General features: G+C 36.6%; 1 protein-coding gene across 1 annotated transcript; it reads right to left on the reverse strand.

Moving 5' to 3' along the window:
- Positions 1-340: 340 nt before the first annotated feature.
- On the reverse strand, positions 341-1393 carry LOC141505659 (putative G-protein coupled receptor 148). Its single transcript, XM_074211686.1, has one exon. The coding sequence runs from the start codon at positions 1391-1393 to the stop codon at positions 341-343; it is 1053 nt and encodes a 350-aa protein (XP_074067787.1).
- Positions 1394-20626: the final 19233 nt, after the last annotated feature.

A 20626-nucleotide genomic window follows, 5' to 3' on the forward strand; every position in this document is an offset into this window, starting at 1 on the left:
GTATACAGAATCACATCCACATGCATATATCACTAAGTCTGATATTGAAGAGTAATATTTTAAAGTTAAAAATACTTTAAAGATCTTAGCCTCCTCATTTTACAGGGTCAAACAGGTTGGGTAACTTACCCAAGGTTACATAGTTCTTTTGTGCCAGACCCAGGACTCAAATATATTTTCTCCAATAAGCAATCAGTGTAAGCTCCTGGTTTGAGTAAAGGCTCATGGAGTATTGCAACTCACACTGGAGGTAGGTGAGCGAAGGACTCAAGAGATCCTTGTGGGGCCTTGCCTGTCTTATGTATATGGGAATATTTGGTACAAGAGTCAGGAAGCTCACTTAAGATAACATAGCTGGTGGCCTCAAATTAGGATGCTTCCTGCCACACAGGAGTCTAAGGCTCTTGGTGATCTCTCTGTAGCGCAGTCCATAGAGGTAAGGAGACAAAGCTTTGGGGAGGACCACCAGGATGTTACAGATAATCAATGACAACCATATCCCAGTCTGGAGGCTTATGCGGTGATTACGGTAAAGCAGTGTTTCAACAACATGTGCCAAAAGTGGGCAAAAGTATAAAAACAGTACTGTGTGGTGCATCAGAAATGTGACACTGGCCCGGGAAGTCACACCCCTCCAGATGCCCAACTGGCGAGTTTTCATATAGAGGGTGAAGTAACAAGAAGTAATTAGGAAAAGGCAGACGAAGACAGAGGTAACTGAAAGCACATAGCATAATTTGACAGCATTATCTCCATGCAGGGTCATGACTAGAATGACTGGGAGAGAGCAGATTTCCACCTTGCAAACTGTTGGCTTCTGTGTTAACCATAGGGTAAAGAAGACTATGGCAGGGCAGAATCCAGCAAAGATCCAGATGCATAAGATAAGTTTCTTGGTTCGGAGCAAGGTCAGGATGGAGCTATAGTGCAGTGGCCAGAGGATGGCCACGTATGTGTCCAGCATCATGGCCACAGTAGTGAAGAGGCCACCACAGTAGGTCTGTGAGATCAGGAACAGGAGGAGCACACAGGCATTCCTGGGGAGCCGGAATTCAGCCACATTCAAGATAGTTGAGAGTGTGTAGAAGAGTAGGTAGAACAGGTTGTAAAGCATGGCACTGCCCAAGAAGAGGTATCGTGGTTCCTGGCGGGCATGGAAATTGGAAAAGATAACAAACAAGATGAAGGGAATGACCCCAGCAGCCACCAGTAGACAGATGATGGGGGGAATAAGGAAGAGTTTCATTCCTGTATCCTGTGATGAGGGAGCCCAGTCCCTTAGCAAGGGCAAAGAACTTATGTTCAAAGACAGGGTGTCATTGGCGTCTGGTTCCCCACTGAAGATCAGAGTTGTACTTAGCAGGAAGACTGAGAAGCAGACTGTGATGTTCATCTCTTGGATTGTCCTAGAGGGGCTGTGAAGAAGAAACCAACATCTTAGAGTTGCTAAGGATGTTTATAAGTTCTGGGACGTCAGGGCTAAATTGTGAGGGTTACTACATGGGCAGACTAGGAGAGGTCTGGACCAATAGGCTAGGGAGTGACAGCATCTACATCATAAGCACCGGCTTCAAAATCAAATAGTTACAAAAAAGGATATGTAACAACAACTGACATTTATGTCTCACTTTAAGTTTACAAAGCACTTTCTATGCATGATCTCATTTTAACTTCTCTACATCCTTGTAAAGTTTTTTTTTAACTACATATTTTTTTAAATAAGGAAACTGAGCTCAGAGAGATTAAGTGATTTCCCAAAACTAGCAACTACTGGAGGCAGGATTTGAATTTAAGGTCTTCCAGATGCTAAGTCCATCACTCTACTATCCCACACTGATGACTCTGAACTCATTAGGCAAGGCTACCCCTGGAACATGGGCATTCCTTGGCCACTGGACAGGGGGAGGCAGGCAAGAAAGTCAGATCAGGTAGTCTATGATTTGCATCAGAAGAACTAAAAGAAGTGAGAGGGACCCCACAGGAAACAAGGTCTTGATCTATCATCTGGGGACTGGGGCTGACTGCCTGGATTTTATGCTCCCTGAAGAACAAGAATGGGTAAGGATTGGCAGGTATGGGGAGGCTTACCTTTCAGGTCCTTGGGTGGTTACAGCAACTGCTTAAAGCAGAGACAGGTTTATGCTGACTTGACATGGCAAAGTTGGATCAAAGGAAACAGTCTGACCCCTATAATCAGACAGATGACCCTGGTAGAAAGTTCAAGGGTGATCAAATATTAAAGCACATTCAGCAGATTCAAGAAGTTCTTTCCCCAGCAGAAAATGAGATTCTTTCCTCCTAAGAAATAACCTGCGACAGAAAGCACTCTGTTCAAAGAACTGCTGTCCTTGGATCACTCTCTGCTTAGTGAGTATATCCAGTTATTCATTCTTGACAATAAATCCTAGGGCCTGTACCCATTGCCCAAACACAACAAGGCAGCAGATGGAATATTGACTTGATTAAACAGAGAGATAAAAAAGGATGTTCTGGCAAAGTAAAGCCATAAATGGGATCAGCTGACTAGTCAGCAATTATATGCTGGTGCCAAATTTATCGATCAGACAAAATCAATTAAAGTAATATTGAAAAAAAACCCTCCTATAAATAGTGTGCCACAAGGCAGTGGAATATAGTAGATTGAACACTGCTTCTAGTTTGAGTGATATAGATTCAGCTCTGACACACTTGATTATGTGATCATGGGTAAGTCATTTAATCTTCCAGTCTGAGACAATTCTCTAAAATCATAAATTACACATGAGTTAACTACCTGCATCTGTGGAGGGCGTTGCCACACCAGAAGTTTCCCACATCAATGAAATAATAGGCTTGGATGAACTCTCTCCATGGCCTCTCTAGTGTTTCCCCTAGTGTACCAATTTGTGGTTAATGAGAGTAGTAATAATGACTCGAATTGATTTTTCTTAAAATGTTTTATTGACATTTTGTTTTTATATTACCTTCATTTCTGATTATACTCCTGTCTTATTCCTCTTATCTAATAAGTTATCCCTTGTAAGAAAAAAGAAAAAAATAAACCATTTCAAAAAAAATCAACCAATATATTAATGAAATTTAGCAGTATATGAAAAGTTCCATTCCTGAAGTCCCCCATCTACACAAAGAAGGAGGGAGGTAAGTTTTCTTTTTTCTTTTTTTTGGGGGGGGAAGGGGAAGGGATCAGTACTTTATATTTTTCGAAGTATGTTCATATTTATTATATTAGTCAACCCTATCTTAATCCTCTGAGGTAGGCAGGTCGGGTATTATTATCTTCACTAGGGAGAGGACAATGAGATCAAAGGATTTGTCTAAAGACAGAGTGAAGATTAGAACCTAGATCTAATGATTCTCAGTTCAGAGCTTTTGTGAAGGAAGTCCTAAAAATTACAAATCTATTTCAGCAACCCGAGATCATATAAAGGGAATGGAAACTTTTTTTTGGTGATCATCTACTCATCCTGTTCTCTACTCTTCTTTTTTAGTTTACTGAAGTAAAGCTGAATTCTACTGGAGAATTTATATTTTTAATGTCCATTGGACCCCTGTTGCTTGATGGCAATCCTTTCATTTTTCCCTGAATAATTTTCTGTCACACTTTGCATATTAATGATTTTAAACTTCTTTTTATTCAAACCTTTCAAACTACTTCTTCCTCACTCCTTAGCAGAGGCCCTTGTCTCCCACTTTATCAAGAAAACAGGTTATTTGTTGAGAGTTCTCATTCACTCCAGTCTCACTCTCAAATATCTTTTCATTTTTATCCTTCTCCTTTGTTTCCATTTTCTAATGGAGTACACTTCTTTTTTCTGCCAAAGTTAAATCCTCCTTTATTCTCTTTTTTTAAAATTAATTTTTATTAACTCCTCTATTCTCTTGCTCCCATCCATTTTCTTTCCTCTAAGTTTGTTTCCTCTATCATTTCTCTCTTTCTATCACTTTCAATCTCTTCTTATTTACTGGTTCCTTCTCTGCCATGCCTGGAATACTTATATGATTCCACATCAAACCTATTCTGTGTGTGTGGTGTTATGACACATGCATCTGAATTTGTAGTTTAAATGTATATTTGAGTCAGTGTTTTAAGAATTAATTTAGCTTAGGATTTATTCTCCTTTTCTTTACCAAACTACCACCAAAAGCAAAATTCCTAGAAAGTTATCAGCCTTTTAACTTTACATATGAGGAGGGAAGAGAGTTAATTACTTTTGATGAAAGAAAATTTCTAGAAAGTCAAGTCAATTGGAATTGTAGATTCAGAAGTTATAAAAGTTTATTTCCTCATGTGTAGTCATGTTTCTGTTGGCTGAGAACAGACACTCCTTTTCCTGTCTAAACAGGAATTCTGAAGCTCTCTTCAGCAAAAATCATCCCAGTGGAACCTGAGAAAGGTATTTTTATTACTCAGCCTTATATGACTTTATGTATTTCATATGACAGCAATCACTTATCCCTACTATTCTATCACAATATTGCTTACAATTGGAAGTTATTATTAAAACTAAATTTCTCATAAAAAGTATTCAATGAGCCAATTATCAGTTTGATGAAGCATGATTTGCATACTTTGCTGTGAATCAAAATGTATCTTAACCATGTGTTCCATAAATAAACTTAATGTTTTCATAAATGTTTTCAATTTATTAGAATGTTTAAATGATCATAATCTTTCAAAATGCTCTATAAAAGAGAAATATGACTAATTAAAAAAAACTCAGAAACATGTCCAGGTTATCCCCATGCTTTAAAAACCTTCATATGACCTGACCAGTTACTTAATCATTTATCCTGCATCTTCTCCTTTCCATAGCCAAACTCCTAGAAAGAGCCAACTACACTTACTGCCTTTACTCACCTTGCTTTCAGTCCCAATATTTGACTGATATTGCTTTGTTCAAGGTTACCAATGATCTCTGAATTGCTAAGTCTATTATTCATTTCTCAGCTCTTCTACTTGACCCCTCCCTAACTTTTGACATTATCCCCTCCATTTGGCATCTATCTTCTCTTTTGGATTCTACAAGAGAGTTCTTCCTTTTTCTGACTTTTTTCCCCTTCAAGCTCCCACTTATTCAGTGTGGTATGATCATTTTTTAAACTCTCATCTATCCCCTCTTTTTTTCTATACATTTTCTATATTCTATACATTTTCTATACATTCTCTTTATTTGTGATTTTATAAGCATCCTTAAGTTTAATTATTTCTAATTAATTCTATCTAGCCTTAATCTCTCTCTCTTGGCTTCTTGTTCCATTTTACTAACCACCTAGTAGTTATCTCCATCTAGACATCCTTTTAGCATTTCAAACTCAACATGTCCAAAACAGAATTTGTATTTCCCCTAAATTAATTCCTTCTGCAAAATTCCCTGTTTCTGTTCATCCTTCCAGTCACTTAGGTTCACAACCTTGCAGTCACAAGGTTTTTTTTCTTTCACCCCATAATCAGTCAAAAGTCAACAAACATTTGTTGATCTGACTAGCATCTCTCTAGTTCATTCTTTTTTTTCTCTCCTCTTCTAAGCTAAATTCAAGCTCTCAACTTCTCTTGTTTGAAATATTGCATGACTCTCCTCACTGACCCTTTTGTTTTCGATTTCTCCCATATCCAATCCTCTGTTTACACAGCTGCCAAATTGATATTCCTAAAACAAATATCTGACCATGTAACTCTGCTCCTCTTCCCCTGAAAAGTCCTCAATAGCTCCTACTGTCTCTAGGATAAAATACAAAACTTTTAGTTTGGCCTTTAAAACCCTTTACAATCTGCCTCACTGTTTTTACCTCCATTTCATTTTATATTATTCCCTTTTGTTTTTGGCTACATTGCTTTATTTGTATAAAAACTTTTGAATGTAATTGAAATTAGCCATTTTAAACCTCATAGCACTCTCAATCTCTTTTTTATTCATAAATTGTTTGCCTATCCCTCAGTATGATAGCTAATAACTTTCATGTTCTTCAATTTTTCTTGTAATCTCTCTCTTTATTTCTAGGTCATGTATCCATTTTGACCTTATCTTGGTAAATGGTTTAAGATGTTGGTCAATGCCCAATTTCTGCCATTTTCCCAACAATTTTTATCAAATAAAGAATTCAGAAGGGGGATAGGGAGGAGAGGGAAGAAAAAAGGAAAGTTGCATGATAATTTTATTATATATTTAAAAAATATATAATTCTTATATATCATATATTTAATATTATATATTATATGTTTAGGTATAAAATATTTGTTACATTTTAAAAATATTGTATATTTGCAGTTTCATGAGCAATTATCTTTTGTATTCTATTATGTTATGGAAATGCTTGTTTTATTCCATAAATTAAAGCTAAAATAAATGAAATTAAAAAATATTCCTCTCCCCTCACTTTGTTCCACTGAAATCCAAGTTCATGTTATACTTTCACCTATCTCTGTATTTTTACCTCTAGTGTTTGCCAAATCTGGTATGGACTCTCCTTCCTTACCTTCTCCTTATAAAATACCTAGCTTCCTTCAAAACACATTTGAGATGCTAGTTACTGACTACCATAGTGTTACTATTTACTCTTTCTTGAAAATGTTTTATATTATTTGGATTTACTTATGTACATAAGTAAATGTACATGATTTTCCCTCTAGTACATGTGCTTATGGACATCACAGAAAGACTTTGTAGGAGTTGCAGACCATGTTGTCTGCCTGCTCTTCGGAACTGGGAAGAAGTTGCTATAGGAGAGTTCATGTGGTATTTAACTGTTGCCAAATATATATTCACCACAATGTAGAAATTATGGAGGTAAAAACCTGAATTTTATTATTATGCTCAAACACAGGTTCAGGTCTCAGGAAATAACTGAATCACTGTTTAGAATTACGAGGCTTAACAAGGCTTTTTACAGGCATAATTCCATCAGAGTGATAGAGAAGTAATTTATTTACATATTGCAAACTATTGCAAACTTATATGTTTACTTTTAGGCTATAAAAATTAAAGAGAAGAAAGATCCATAATCCCATACTTTCTTCAGTTGTCATAATAGCTGAACAAATTTAGTTAGACAATCTTATATATCCCCTAAGGAAACAAACTTTGTCAAAAAATAGGTAAACTAAGTCAGTTACAAGATTAAATTACATTCAGAGGATTCACAAATAGGCTTATTGAGGAAGATTTATATGTCACCAAGAAGTCAGGGACAGTTGATATTTTTTACTTTGACTTATCAAAGGAATGATGAAATGAGGTTAGGTGATTTACCCATGGTCATTCAGGTAATAAGTGACTGAGGCTGAATTTGAACTTAGGTCTTCCTGATTTCAGGTCTGGTACTCTTATCCTTTACATTGCCTAGCTATCTGTAATGGGTGCTCTAGGACTATACTGTGGGCCTTGAAAGAGAAAATCAAATTATAGATACAGCTAGTTGTTGCAGACCAGAAGTAGGAAAGTCAAATTTATATGCTACCTACAAAACTCTGGAATCAAATGAAAATATCATCTGGAAATGTTTAACAAAATAAATAAAGACGGGGGTGGCTAGGTGGCACAATGGATAAAGCACTGACCCTGGAGTCAGGAGTACCTGAGTTCAAATCTGGTCTCAGACACTTAATAATTACCTAGCTGTGTGGCCTTGGGCAAGCTGCTTAACCCCATTTGCCTTGCAAAAAAAAAAAAAACACTAAAAAAAAATAAAGACAAAAAGACAGATAATGTTAATTTGTGCTTTTCTAAGTCAAAATGCAATCTCCAGGGATCTGTTTCCTATTTGAGTTTGACATCACTAGTGTATAGATAAGGGCTGAGAATAATTCTATTACCTGGTTTTAATTGGTGATTTATTTTGCTATTTTGTCCTTTTTAAATGTTTAGATGGTACAGTGGATAGAGAGTCAGATCTGGAATCAGGAAGAGAGTTCATATCAGACCTCAGACTTTTACTAACTGTGTGACCTTGGGCAAGTCCCTTAATTCTATTTGCCTCAGTTTCCTCATCTGTAAAATGAATTGGAAAGGAAATGGCAAACCATTCAAGTGTCTTTACCAAGAAAATCCCAAATGGGCTCACAAAGAATTTAAAATGACTGAATAACAATGACAAAATATCAGGGATTTGTTTTTCTTGGATTGCTAAGTATAAAGAATCAACCATGAAGTCATGGATTATAACTCTACCCCTGACACATACTGGGTGTGTGACCCTGAGTAGGATACCTAACCTCTCACTGCTACTAAGCAGCATCCTAAGACTATGAATTGCAAAACGATTTGCTAATCTGGATTGGTAGATGGAGTTTCCCTACCAGGAGTTGCATATATACCATTATTCAGAACTAACCCTATCCCCTCAACCAAAAAACAGTTCCAAATCTCTTCCTTTAACTTAAGTTATTGAGGAATTCTAGAGTCAACTAGGCTCTATCTTATGATTCCACTAGCTTTAATTGACTGTCAAGCCACATTGCTCACTCATTTGTAGCTTGAAGTTTCCCAGAACCCTTAGAAAAACAGTTTCTAGCAAAAAAAAAAAAGTAACCTAAGGACTCATGGACAATGTATCTCCTGGGTCACCCAGGTAGTGGTTTATTGTAATAATAAAAGACCATTTAGTCTTGTAAAGATTTTTTTTTTTACAAATATTAACTCATTTTATTCTCACAACCACCACCCTGGGAAGAAAGTACCATTATTATCCTCCATTTCTATTGTTGAAAAAAGTAGACAGAGATGAAGAGTTTTTGGCTCCTGATCTAGCATTGTGACCACTGCACCACTTAGCTGCCTTACCAGCCTGAATTTGTTCATGACATAATAGAAAGATAAACATCAAGATAGATGTCTGTGTTTTCTTTAGGATGAACAATTAAAGCAAAAGCTGATAAGTCAAGGATTTATTCAAAAACTGTGACAAAGATTGCTGGGAATCAGGAGATCTGGGTTCTAATCACAACTCTAATTCATTGTAGAACTTCGGGCAAGTAACTTAACCTTCTTATGTCTAGATGGTACTCACTTTATTGTGTCAAATTGAAGCTCATCTGTACCTTCGCTTCCTATACATGTCCTTCCATAAATTCTCCTAAAAGACTACATAAAGATCAGGGGGAAGCTAGGTGGCATAGTGGATAAAGCACCGGCCCTGGAGTCAGGAGTACCTGGCTTCCAATCCGGTCTCAGACACTTAATAATTACCTAGCTGTGTGGCCTTGGGCAAGCCACTTAACCCCAATGCCTTACAAAAAACCTAAAAAAAAAAGAATACATAAAGATCTTGTAATATTTCATCACAACCTCTGTAGTAATAAGTGACTCTAGTGCTGGCAAGTTGCACTACAAAGCTCCTCTCTCTCTTTCTTTTTTCCCTCCCTCCCTTCTTTTCTCTTTCCCCACTCTCCCTCCCTACCCCTTTCCCTCTCTCTTTCCCTTTCTCTCTTCCTTTTCCTTCTTTACTTCCTTCCTCTCTTCCTCTTCTCCTCCCTTCTTCTCTTCCTCCCTTCCTATCTTTCTGCTCCACCCAAAGGTTGGGGTAAGATTTTTGGGGGAATTACAAGCCCTAAACCATTCTGGTTCTCCTTGATTGGTCAAACAAGTTTCAGATCAAACCCACTTGGTCTTTTTTGGGCCCTGATTGGCTTTGAGTGAATGTAAATAGCAATTGTTTCTCTTTTGGTCAGTATCCCTGAGAGTCTTCCCCAACCAGATTAATTTTTCTTTTTACTCTGCAAAAGAGACTATTCTTCATTTCTTTCTCACCTGCCTTAATCACTGAGAAATCCTGAGGGTCTTGCCCTCCCAGTTTGATTTTTTTTTGATTAAGTAATTTTTAATATCTTTGCCTCATCTCTCTCTTACCTATCCCTAATCACTAAAGAGACATTGCCTCAAACGGAAATGTGGGAAAAACCTTAGTTTAAAAAGACTAAGGTCTTCCACTCCATTCAAGGGCCATCTCCAGTCATCCTGATCCATATCTGATCACCAGACCCAGGTGGCTCTGGAAAAGAAAGTGAGACTGGTACCTGCACTGTCCCCATCATCTCCATGATGTCATGGTCTTCTTAGAGAATGAAGGGCAAACAACAACAGCAATAATAGTTTATCAATATTCTACCCTTGCCCCCACATCCTGAAGACCAAACAGGTTACTTTTTTTTTACCTTTCCCCCTACCCCAGGATTCTTTAGTGTCCTAAGGAGGAGAGTGACCCCTTAGGTTCTTTGTCAATGACTTCAGCCCTCAGTGATGGTTTTTCCTTGCTGCCTCCCCGTCGGGGAATAGAACTCTGGTCTCCCATGTGACAGGCAGGGATAGGGCACTGGCCTTGGAATCAGGAGGGTGAGAGTTAGAATCTAACTTCTGATACTAGTAGTATGACCTTAGGCAAGTCACTTAACCCTGATTGCCTTGCATCCAGGGCCATCTCCAATTGTCCTGAATCATTTCAGGCCACTGGACCCAGAAGGCTTTGGAGAGAAAGTGAGGCTGGTGACTTAGCACAGCACCCCCTCACTCAAATCCAATTCATGTACTTGTCATGGCATCACCTCCCTGATGTTGTGGTCTTCTTCAAAAATGAACAAACATTATATTATTATTGTTATATGGCTTTCCCTCAATTGTAGTGGGTTAGTTTCTAGCACCCCAGTTCCTTACAACTGCCAGATTAACTTTTTTTTTTTTTTTAGTTTTTTTGCAAGGCAAATGGGGTTAAGTGGCTTGCCCAAGGCCACACAGCTAGGTAATTATTAAGTGTCTGAGACTGGATTTGAACCCAGGTACTCCTGACTTCAGGGCCTGTGCTTTATCCACTGCGCCACCTAGCCTCCCCCAGATTAACTTGTACACAGAAATATTTACTTCAAAAGGCATCATAAATACACGAACTGATATGCCCAACAAATAGGAAGTATAATCCCCTCCCACCACCATACTTCTCTTTGCACCATGAGTCTCTGGAGAAGGGAAGGGCATTAGGTTCATAGTTTAAATTGGTTTCCATAGAGCACAGTATCAGTTCCAAATCTATACACTGCCCCCCCCCCCCACCTCAGACTTGAGCACCAGATCCCCCTCCTTCTCAGGACTTTCCTCTTGGGCAGGTTAGTTGAAACATTCTACTTGGACCCCTGGCTCCAAGGTCACCTGGCTCAAAATCTGGGGTCCCATGAGGATAATTTTGGATACTTAGAAACTGAGAAAGAAAAATATACAGAACAAAAACAAGTAGCCAGGTTTACTTCCTTTACTGGGGACAGTAGGGAAAATCCCTAGGGAACTGCAGCATACTATGGGGGTTCAGTTCATGGTGCCCACACTGTGGGTTAGTGTATGTCAGAACAGAAAGATAGATTCTAACTCTCTTCATCCAAAGCAAAAATTGATAAATGAAAGTATGTATAGAATCTATCTATTTATCTATCTATCTATCTGTCTATCTTTCTGTGTCTAATGAAAGCCATCTTTAGCATGGGATTAGGCAAGGGGAAAAAAAGAAATTTACATAATAATTTTGTTGTATATTTGAAAGGAATAATAAATTATATTTAGGAAATTTGCAGTTTTATGTGCAATCTTTTTTGTTGTACTATATTACAAAATAATATATAATACTATATTGAAAATAAGCATGAAAATGCTTATTTTCCTTTTTTTTTGTTTGTTTTTGCAAGTGGCTTGCCCAAGGCCACACAGCTAGAAAATTATTAAGTATCTGAGGTTGGATTTGAACTCAGGTGCTCCTGACTCCAGGACTGGTGCTCTATCCACTACACCACCTAACCAACCTAGAAACTTGTTTTCTTCCACAAATATGGTTTAATGGGGGTGGCTAGGTGGCTCAGTGGATAGAGCACCTGAGTTCAAATCCTCCCTCAGACACTTAATTACCTGGCTGTGTGGCCTTGGGCAAACCACTTAACACCATTGCCTTGCCAAAAAAAAACCCCTTAAAACAAACAAGCAAGCAAACAAACAAACAAACAAATAAGGTTTAATGTAAAAAAAGAAAAAAAAAGAAAAAAAGAAGCTGTGGAAAAAAGAGGAGATTGGGAGGGAAGGAATTCCAGATAGGGGAAATGGTAGGATTATTGTAATACTTAAATTCTCTGGTCTGAGAGTAAAGGGAACACAGCTGCAGGATCTGATAGACCAGGAAGAATCTATGGGAAGATTCAGATTAGCTGAGACTTTAGGCAAACATTTCCACCCCACCCAGGGAAAAGAGAGCAAATTCTGACTCACAGCTCTTTATTTGGCAACTAAATATTTCTGTCTGAGTCAGAAATTCATGGATTGTTGATTGGGTGGGAGGGAGTGTAACATCACAGATTCAGACTGCTATAGCACTGTCAACTTAAAAAAACTCCAACTTCACTGTATTATTCATTTTTTCAAAAATTAAAAATAGTTGAAAAGAAGCATAGCTTGTTGAGAACCTCCTGAGGGATAGCATGGGGTTGTTGATTAGAGTAATGTCATATTTTAAACTTTTAACTTCTTTTCCATTAGGTGATATCATGAAGGACTAGTAAATGAGAAAGATTCACACTCCAGGTGATGAAGATGGAAAGTTCAGTAGCTTTTTACAAATCTCCCACCCCATTAAAATGAAAATATCTCAAGGTATCTGACCAAGATTTTTTTTTTCCTCTAATTTTTTGGTACTTCCTGTAATACTTAATTTTCAGTACTGTTTGCTTTATTATTCATTCAATATCATCTTGTTAGATAAGAACTTTTAAGGTGGCATTTGCCTTTATCAAATCCAGTGCTTTTTAAAAAGACCAATAAACTATAAAGTCCATGAAATTTTTTTCATTCTAGTTGACTGCATGACTGTAAAGATGTGCTTTCATGGCTAACAGTGTTTTCAAAGGCTTGTCCAAGAATATTCTGAATTTATGTATGGATTATTTTTTATAGATTTTTTTTAAAGACAGGAAAGTAATCATATTGGTTAGTCCATTTGATAAAATAAAATTCAATAAGCTACTATTAAATGTGTAGTGTGTCACAGGCATTGTACTAGCACATCTAGTATAATAAAGATAAAAAGATGAAAAATGTCCTAACCCTTATTTGTCTTCAAGGAGTCTACAATCTAATGGGGAGGAGATGGGATGAGATATATGATATTCAAAATAGGTATGATATTAGGTAGAATATGATATGGCAAAGGAAAACTATGTGACTATGCTATGACAAATTTGATTAGAGAAAGAACACTTTCACCTGGGGCATGTGATAAGAAAATCTTCATGAATGAGGTGGCATTTGGGTATGGAAGAACCCAAATATAGGGGGCCCCTTTGGAAATGGCAGGATAAGACTAGAGGATGGAAGTTAGTCTAGATTTTCTGGAACATAGAAAATATGAAGGTGAGAAATATTAGATAAAGTTGGGTAGGTATGTTAGGATCATATCGTAAAGGTCTTGAATGTCAGTGTCAGGAATTGAAATTAAATTATTTATGTGGCCAATGGGGAATCACAGAAGGTTTTTCAATAGAAGAATGATATGACAATAACTATGCATTAGCCAAATAGATTAATGTGGGAAATTAATTGGAGTGAGAAGAGATAAGTGCCATGAATTAGGACAATTGCTGTAAAAGAGGATAGGACATTTAAGAGGTATTATAGAGCTAAAAACAGGCATCTGCTTGGAGGAATGGGCTGAGAGAAAGAAAAGAGTTTCAAAGATAATTTCCAGAAACTGGAAGGGGGTACCATTAACAAAGAGAGAGAAATTAATTGCTATATATTGTTCAGTCGTTTTTCAGTTATTTACTTAAATCATGATTTGGCTCACCAGAGGGAAGGGGAGAGAGTATGAATATACATTATTTAGGGTACCCTATGCAAGGGATATAAACCAAAAGCAAGTTTAACTAGTACATTTCAGATAAAAAAGATGGAGCAGATTTTACAATGGAACCATTGCTTGCTTCTTATCCCAGTTTTCATTGTGTGAGTTTAGCAGCAATATAAGGTTTAATACAGACCAAAACAACACCTTTGAGCAACTTCCTAAAATGATTCATCACAATGACCATATAAGAGGAAAATTCCCCAATATCACTGCAGTACATCTCCTAGTCTTTACTTGTCCTTTTACACATACTCCATTAATTACAACCAAATACACTCTATTAATAGTCAGTGTTTATATCAACTGGACTTCCTAGGCACTCACATCCTGCTCCAGGATCCTTAAATACCGTTGATGGGTCAACACAATCACCCATTCTCCAGTTCAGCACTTCTGTAGGGAGGAGTTCCCTACAATGTTCACAGTTGCACTTAAATTCATTTTCTACATCCTAGTATCACAGATACAAAACTCCAGATGATGTGGATGTTTCCGTGCAAATCAGTACTAGCTATTGTCAAATTAAGAGATGTGTCCTCCAAGACAAATCTGAAGGATTTATGATGAAGAATGTTGGTCATCCCCAGAGAAAGGCGGGGTAGAAGTGAAAAGTTAGTAACTTTAAAAAAAAGTTTCTTCATGGCAGCATTTACACACCTGGATATAAATCAAGTATAGTTCTTAGAGATTGGAGCAAGGATAGACAAGGTAAACATCTTTCTAGGATAGAATACAGATGGATATATTTTCAATGCTAGGGAATTATTCTCTAAATTGTATATTTATTTTTTGATAACTCTAGTTGCATATGATACAGAAAAATCTCAAAATTACTAGTGTATAAGAATGTACAGATCAATTTTAGAATCTTGCTTAGGGTATAAAATGCTTTCTTTTGAGTTCTACCAGGATCTCTTGATCTCTTCTGCACTGATCTAACTAATCCCAACAAACTCACGTAGAGACATTGCTTATATATGTGACTGTTGGAGACCAGTGGGTGAAACAAAAAAAAAATAAGCTTGTTTGATACTTATGGTGCTCTTGACATGATTCAATAGAGGTCAGGGGATAGGAACTAGAACACTAAACTCCTAGAATCTTTACCTATGTGACTTTAGGCAAGTTTTAAAATGTCTGTATTTTATTTTCCTCATCTGTCAAATGGGGCTAGTGATACTTGTCCTGCTTGCTTCATAGGCCATTGTGTACATCAAATGAAGTAATGGATAAGAAAGCACACTGACATAAAGTTAGAGCTAATGGTTGGAAAATATGAGTGTCCTGGTGTTTTTTGATAATAGGAATTAGAATCTTGGAGAAAGTTCCAATATTTCATTGTTGTTAGAGTCCTTACCTTAACCATTTGAGTCTTTCTTCATATATACTCATTAGAGGAGGGAATGAACTAGTCTTTCCTATCTACAGATTTGCTGAGACACAAACCTAAGTATAAGGAAAAACATTCTTTCACCCTTCTTCCATTACCACTTTGATAGTCATGCAAGGATCACTGAGACTATCTCTCTGAAACTTTTACAAAACTTATTCCCTTTTTTTAAAAAAAATTTTTATTTAAGACACTGGGGTTAAATGACTTGCCCAAGATCACACAGCTAGGCAATTATTAAGTGTCTGAGACTGGATTTGAGCTCAGGTCCTCCTGACTCCAGGACTGGTGCTCTATCCACTGCACCACCTAGCTTCTCCTAACTCTTTCCCTTTTGCTACCACAGAACAGTGCTTGTTGCATTGTAGAGTAGTCCTAGGCTGGGATTCCACTTTGGTTTTCTTCTAAAACAGTGTTTTTTTTTTGTTTTTTTTTGTTTTTTACTTTTTCTCACTGCCACACCAAATGAAACCAATGAGATCTTCAAATTTTCAAATGCTCTAATAGGACTTGAATATAGTTCATATCTAAACTGATGGAATTTACAAATAATAATGACAATCATACTAAAGAAAATAGTTTTAAATAGCCCTTTGATATTTGGGCTTCTACCTAAAACCTACTCCGTTAATTAATGGTCTTGATATTCCCTGAAAGGCAGACAAGAAGTAAAGATACTAGAGTCTTCTATTTCTGAAGAGCTAATGCATCTCCTAGGCCTCATCACTGATATGAGACTCTGCCATTGTTCTTACTGTGGGAGCCCCATATCTCTAAAAAAGATCTATTCAACCATCCCTTTGTTTAACTGGAAGGTTTGGGAACAGAACTTATTTTTATGGGTCTCCTTCACAATCCTCTGTAACTCTTCTAATTTAGAATCAAAGTAATAGAAATTTATCATCAAAGTCTTACAGAATTCTAGCTAACTTTTTGTTTTAGTATGTGTATATATTTACTTATATCTAATATTTAGCTATCTAATATCTATCTATCTATACTTATTGTGTATGTATTATATATGTATATATAGTGTGTGTATACATATATATATATATATATATATATATATATATATATATATATATAATATCCCAAAAATCTTAGTGCAAGTTAATCTTTAGTAGCACATCTTTCTGTATCTCAGAGATAACATAATTCTAGTGTCTCAGGGTTGAATTTTTTAAAATTAATTCCATTGTGTCTTTTATTTTTTTTGTTTTTGCAAGGCAGTGGATTAAGTAACTTACCCAATGTCACACAGCTAGGTAATTATTAAGTATCTGAGGTCAGATTTGAAGTCAGGTCCTCCTGACTCCAGGGCTGGTGCTCTATCCACTCTGCCACCTGGATGCCTCCTGCCTTTTATTTTTTATACCCCCCCCATTTCCCTTAATTTCTCTGCCTTTCCCCCTGTTTCCCATCCATAATTGGACTTTTCCTAGTTACATTATAGAAAAAATTAGATTTAGACCAACACCACATACCTTCTACCAAGAAAAACTTCAAATGTGACCTAGATATAAAAGGTAATGTCATAAATTAATTATAGAAACATAGAAAAAATTTCCTCTCAAATCTATGAAGAGAGGAAAATTTCATGACCAAATAAGAGATCACAGAAAATAAAATGGATAATATTGATCATATAATATTAAAAAGATTTTACATAAATAAATCCAATAAAGCTAAGATTAAAAAGGAAAGAATTATATGGGAAAAGTCTTTGCAGCAAGTTTTTATAGTGTCATATTCAATATATACATAATATGATAATCATAAAAATAAGAGTCACACTCTAATGACATTAATAGAAAGAACTCAAGGAAAAAAACAGGTTATCTACAACCAAATGAAAAAAAAAATGCTCCAAATCACTAATAATTAGAGAAATGCAAATTAAAACAATTCTGAGATTCCACCATATAGCCATAAGGGAATTTGCTTGAATATGCTATGCATATTCAATATAAGGAACAAGTTTTGTTATTGTAATGTTTTTCTTTTCTTTTTGTAATGGGATGACCAGGACTAGAGAGAGAAAGCAGATTCCATTACTGAGGTCACTGTGTATATTGTTCTCTCAGAGATAATTTTGTGATGGCTACTTACTTCACAGGACTATTGTGAAGAAAGTCCTTGGTTATTATTATTATTATTATTATTATTATTATTATTATTATTATTATTATTATCATCATGATTGCTAAGGTCCCAGGGCCATTCAATTTCTTTATGGCTAAGGCTTCTGAGAGAGTGTGAAGGGGTTATTGAATGCAAACATCATAGGTTTATTGAGAACTTTGATAACAATATAGTTTAATTGAGCATCATCTTGGATGGCCAGTTGGCATTAAAACTGATTTTCCTTTCCATCTACCTCTCCTTCCAACCACTATAATGAATTTAACTCTCAATCTTTAAGGAATGGTATGAGTAAATAAAACAAGTTTAAGGATGGATTAACTGAGAAAGATGATTAAGGTAGTGGCTAAACATCCAGGTGAAAATAAGTCAGGCCATCATCAACTTGGTTTCTATGATAGAATCATAAGATCATGGAGCTAGAGATGGAAGTGATCTTTGAGGTAATTTTATGGGTGAGGAAACCAATATATAAAGGGATTAAGTGATTTGCCCAAGGTTACACGGCTAGGAGGTAGCAGGTTCTCATGGCTTCAAGTCTGGCATTCTTCCCTCCATGCCTTGCTGCCTCTGGATATTTAAAAACAATTTGATTTTTCTCTTAAACTCTGAGAAGAAAAGAACACTGAACTTGGAAGGCTAGGGTTCAAGGCCTGCTTCTGTTAGTTACAATCTATATGACCCTAGGAAAGTCTCAACTTCTCTGGATCTCAGAATTTTCATGTTTCAAATAGAGATCATAATCCTAGACCTCTTTACTTGTCAGGGTTGTTGTGAGAGTTAAATGGAGTAATCTAAAGCATTTTGTCAAGTACTATATGGATATAATCTATTGTTAGTAATAAGTATTTTAGCATCTGTCTAGCTATTTGTTGCTTTATATGCCATAGGTCCAACTTTATACTTAGGCAGAGGAGGAAGTTGCTTACATAATATGATAGAAATGGTGTCACCAATCTTCTGTTATAAAGTTATAAAGTCATAGAATGATAGAATTAGAAAATATTTTTGGGACTTGGGTCTGGGAACCCAGTTCACTCAATTTCCTATTTCCCACTGTGTCAAAAATGTATTCTTTCTCTTCTGTGCCCCACTTAAACATGAACACCACAAAAGTCCTTTGATGCAGAATGATCTTGGAGATGGTAAATTACATTTCCATATGTCCTGATCATGACCTCACCCTCCTGTTCCAGCAGATGCTAGGCCCATTACCACATATGGCAAGAGGAATCTATATTCTGAGTCTAAGTGGAGAGGCTCAGCTTCATAATATCAGAGAAGAAAGTCTTTCTCCTTTGGGAATATGCTTTAAGTGTAATGTACTGTGATGAATATTTGTACATGCCAATGTCTCCCTTAAGATAAAAAACTACATTTATTTAGCTCTTTACATACATTGTCTCTTTTGTTCCTCACTACCAATTTGTGAAGTAGCATCAGTGTTCATTACCATTTTTCAGGTGAGGCCAAAAGAGGTCTTAAATGTCTTGTCTTTGGTCATGTAACAACTCTAACTCCAATCTAGATCTCTTGACTTCAGATCCAGAGATCTTTCAAATACTATGAAAAGAAAGCCAAATTTAGACCACATAAGTATTAACAATTTAAGGTTAAAGTCCAAGACACTTGAGTTTTCATCAAAGGTTAAAAAATTTAAAAATTCATAGGATCAAGTAAGTAGTTCCAGATGAGTGGATTGTGATGTCATAGGGTGTCCAAGATAGAGTAGAAGATAGACAGTCTTAGCTCTGAGTGGTCTAAGGTAATCATTGACACTGGAATTGTCCAAGTAATAACTAACTTTATGAGTTACTTAATCGGTTGGGGTGAGATACTCTTCTCTGCCCTTCCAGGCTCTTTATCTTTCAGAATTCCGATATCTTCTTTATCTTGCCAATAACTCAGGATCCATAAGTTGAAAATATATCCTCTGTCTCTTTCTATGTCAAACTTCCAGTCCTGTAGCTGTTCTAGTCAGTCATTTATTAAAACACTGCTGTGCGTACAGTTCTGTGCTAATGGCTTGGACTATAAACACAAATAGGAAGAAAGACCATTCCTGTTCTCTAGGAGCTTACATTTTAACGGGTGAAAGACTATGTAAGGGAAAAAGAGGGAATGGGGAACAAGGAAAGACAAAAGTACTCAGTGAGATATGATAGAGGACATCTGAACTGGAAAGAAATGAGACAGGTCTAACTTGGGGGTCCTTTTTAAATGAAGGTTCTCAGAGGGGCCATACAATACTGTTTATTAGTATTTGCATATACTAATAAATACACAAACTTAGCTTAACTACTGAATAGTTTGGGTTGGTTCCATTTCTAATGCTTTGTTTTCTAGATTCAGGTTTTATCTAGCCCATATGATTTTTGGATTGTGAAATTGAAAAGCATATTCCACTAATTTCTGAACGCCTCATTTTAAAGATGAAAACCCATAGAGTTGAAGTAATTATCCCATGGTAGAAAGCAAAACAATCTGGATTTGAACTTGGGTTCATTCTACTTTCTAGTATATCACCTTTCTGACATTGCGTCTTTATCATAGTCCCTCTGCTCTCTCATTCAACTCTGGATTAAGTCCCCAGCCACTGTACTCCAGATTGCTAATTCTTCAATTTACCATCTTCTCTTTCTCCAGCCTTCTTTTCAATTCAAATTCCTACTCCTCTTTCTTTTTTGGTTTGTGTAAGGCAATGGGGTTGTGACTTTTCCCAAGATCACACAGAGCTAAGTAATTATTAAGTGTTTGAGGTCAGATTTGAGCTCTGGTCCTCCTGACTCCAGGACTGGTGTTCTATCCACTGCACCACCTAGCTGTCCCAGTCCTACTCTTTTTTGTCCTTCCAAAATTAGTTCTTCATCTTTTTTGCTCCAGTTTCGATCTTTTCTCTTTGATAGTATAGCTCTGGACTCTGCCACTGTGGTTCAGCTTTGTAGCCTAGTCTATTTGCTGTTGTTCAGTAGTTTCAATTGCTTCTGGTTCTTGATGACCCCATCTAGGGTTTTTTTTGACAGAAATACTGGAGTGATTTGCCAGTTTCTTCTCCAGTTCATTTTACAGAAGAAGGAAACTGAGGCAAACAGGGTTAAGTGACTAGTTCAGGGTCACACAGCAAGAAAGTGTTTGGGGTTAGATTTGAACTAAGGAAGATGAATTTTCCTGACTTTCAGCCCCATTGCTCTTCAGACCCATTACTACCTTAAACATGACATCTATTAAATG

This window comes from Macrotis lagotis, chromosome 1 (assembly GCF_037893015.1).
Source record: "Macrotis lagotis isolate mMagLag1 chromosome 1, bilby.v1.9.chrom.fasta, whole genome shotgun sequence".
NCBI lineage: Eukaryota > Metazoa > Chordata > Mammalia > Peramelemorphia > Peramelidae > Macrotis > Macrotis lagotis.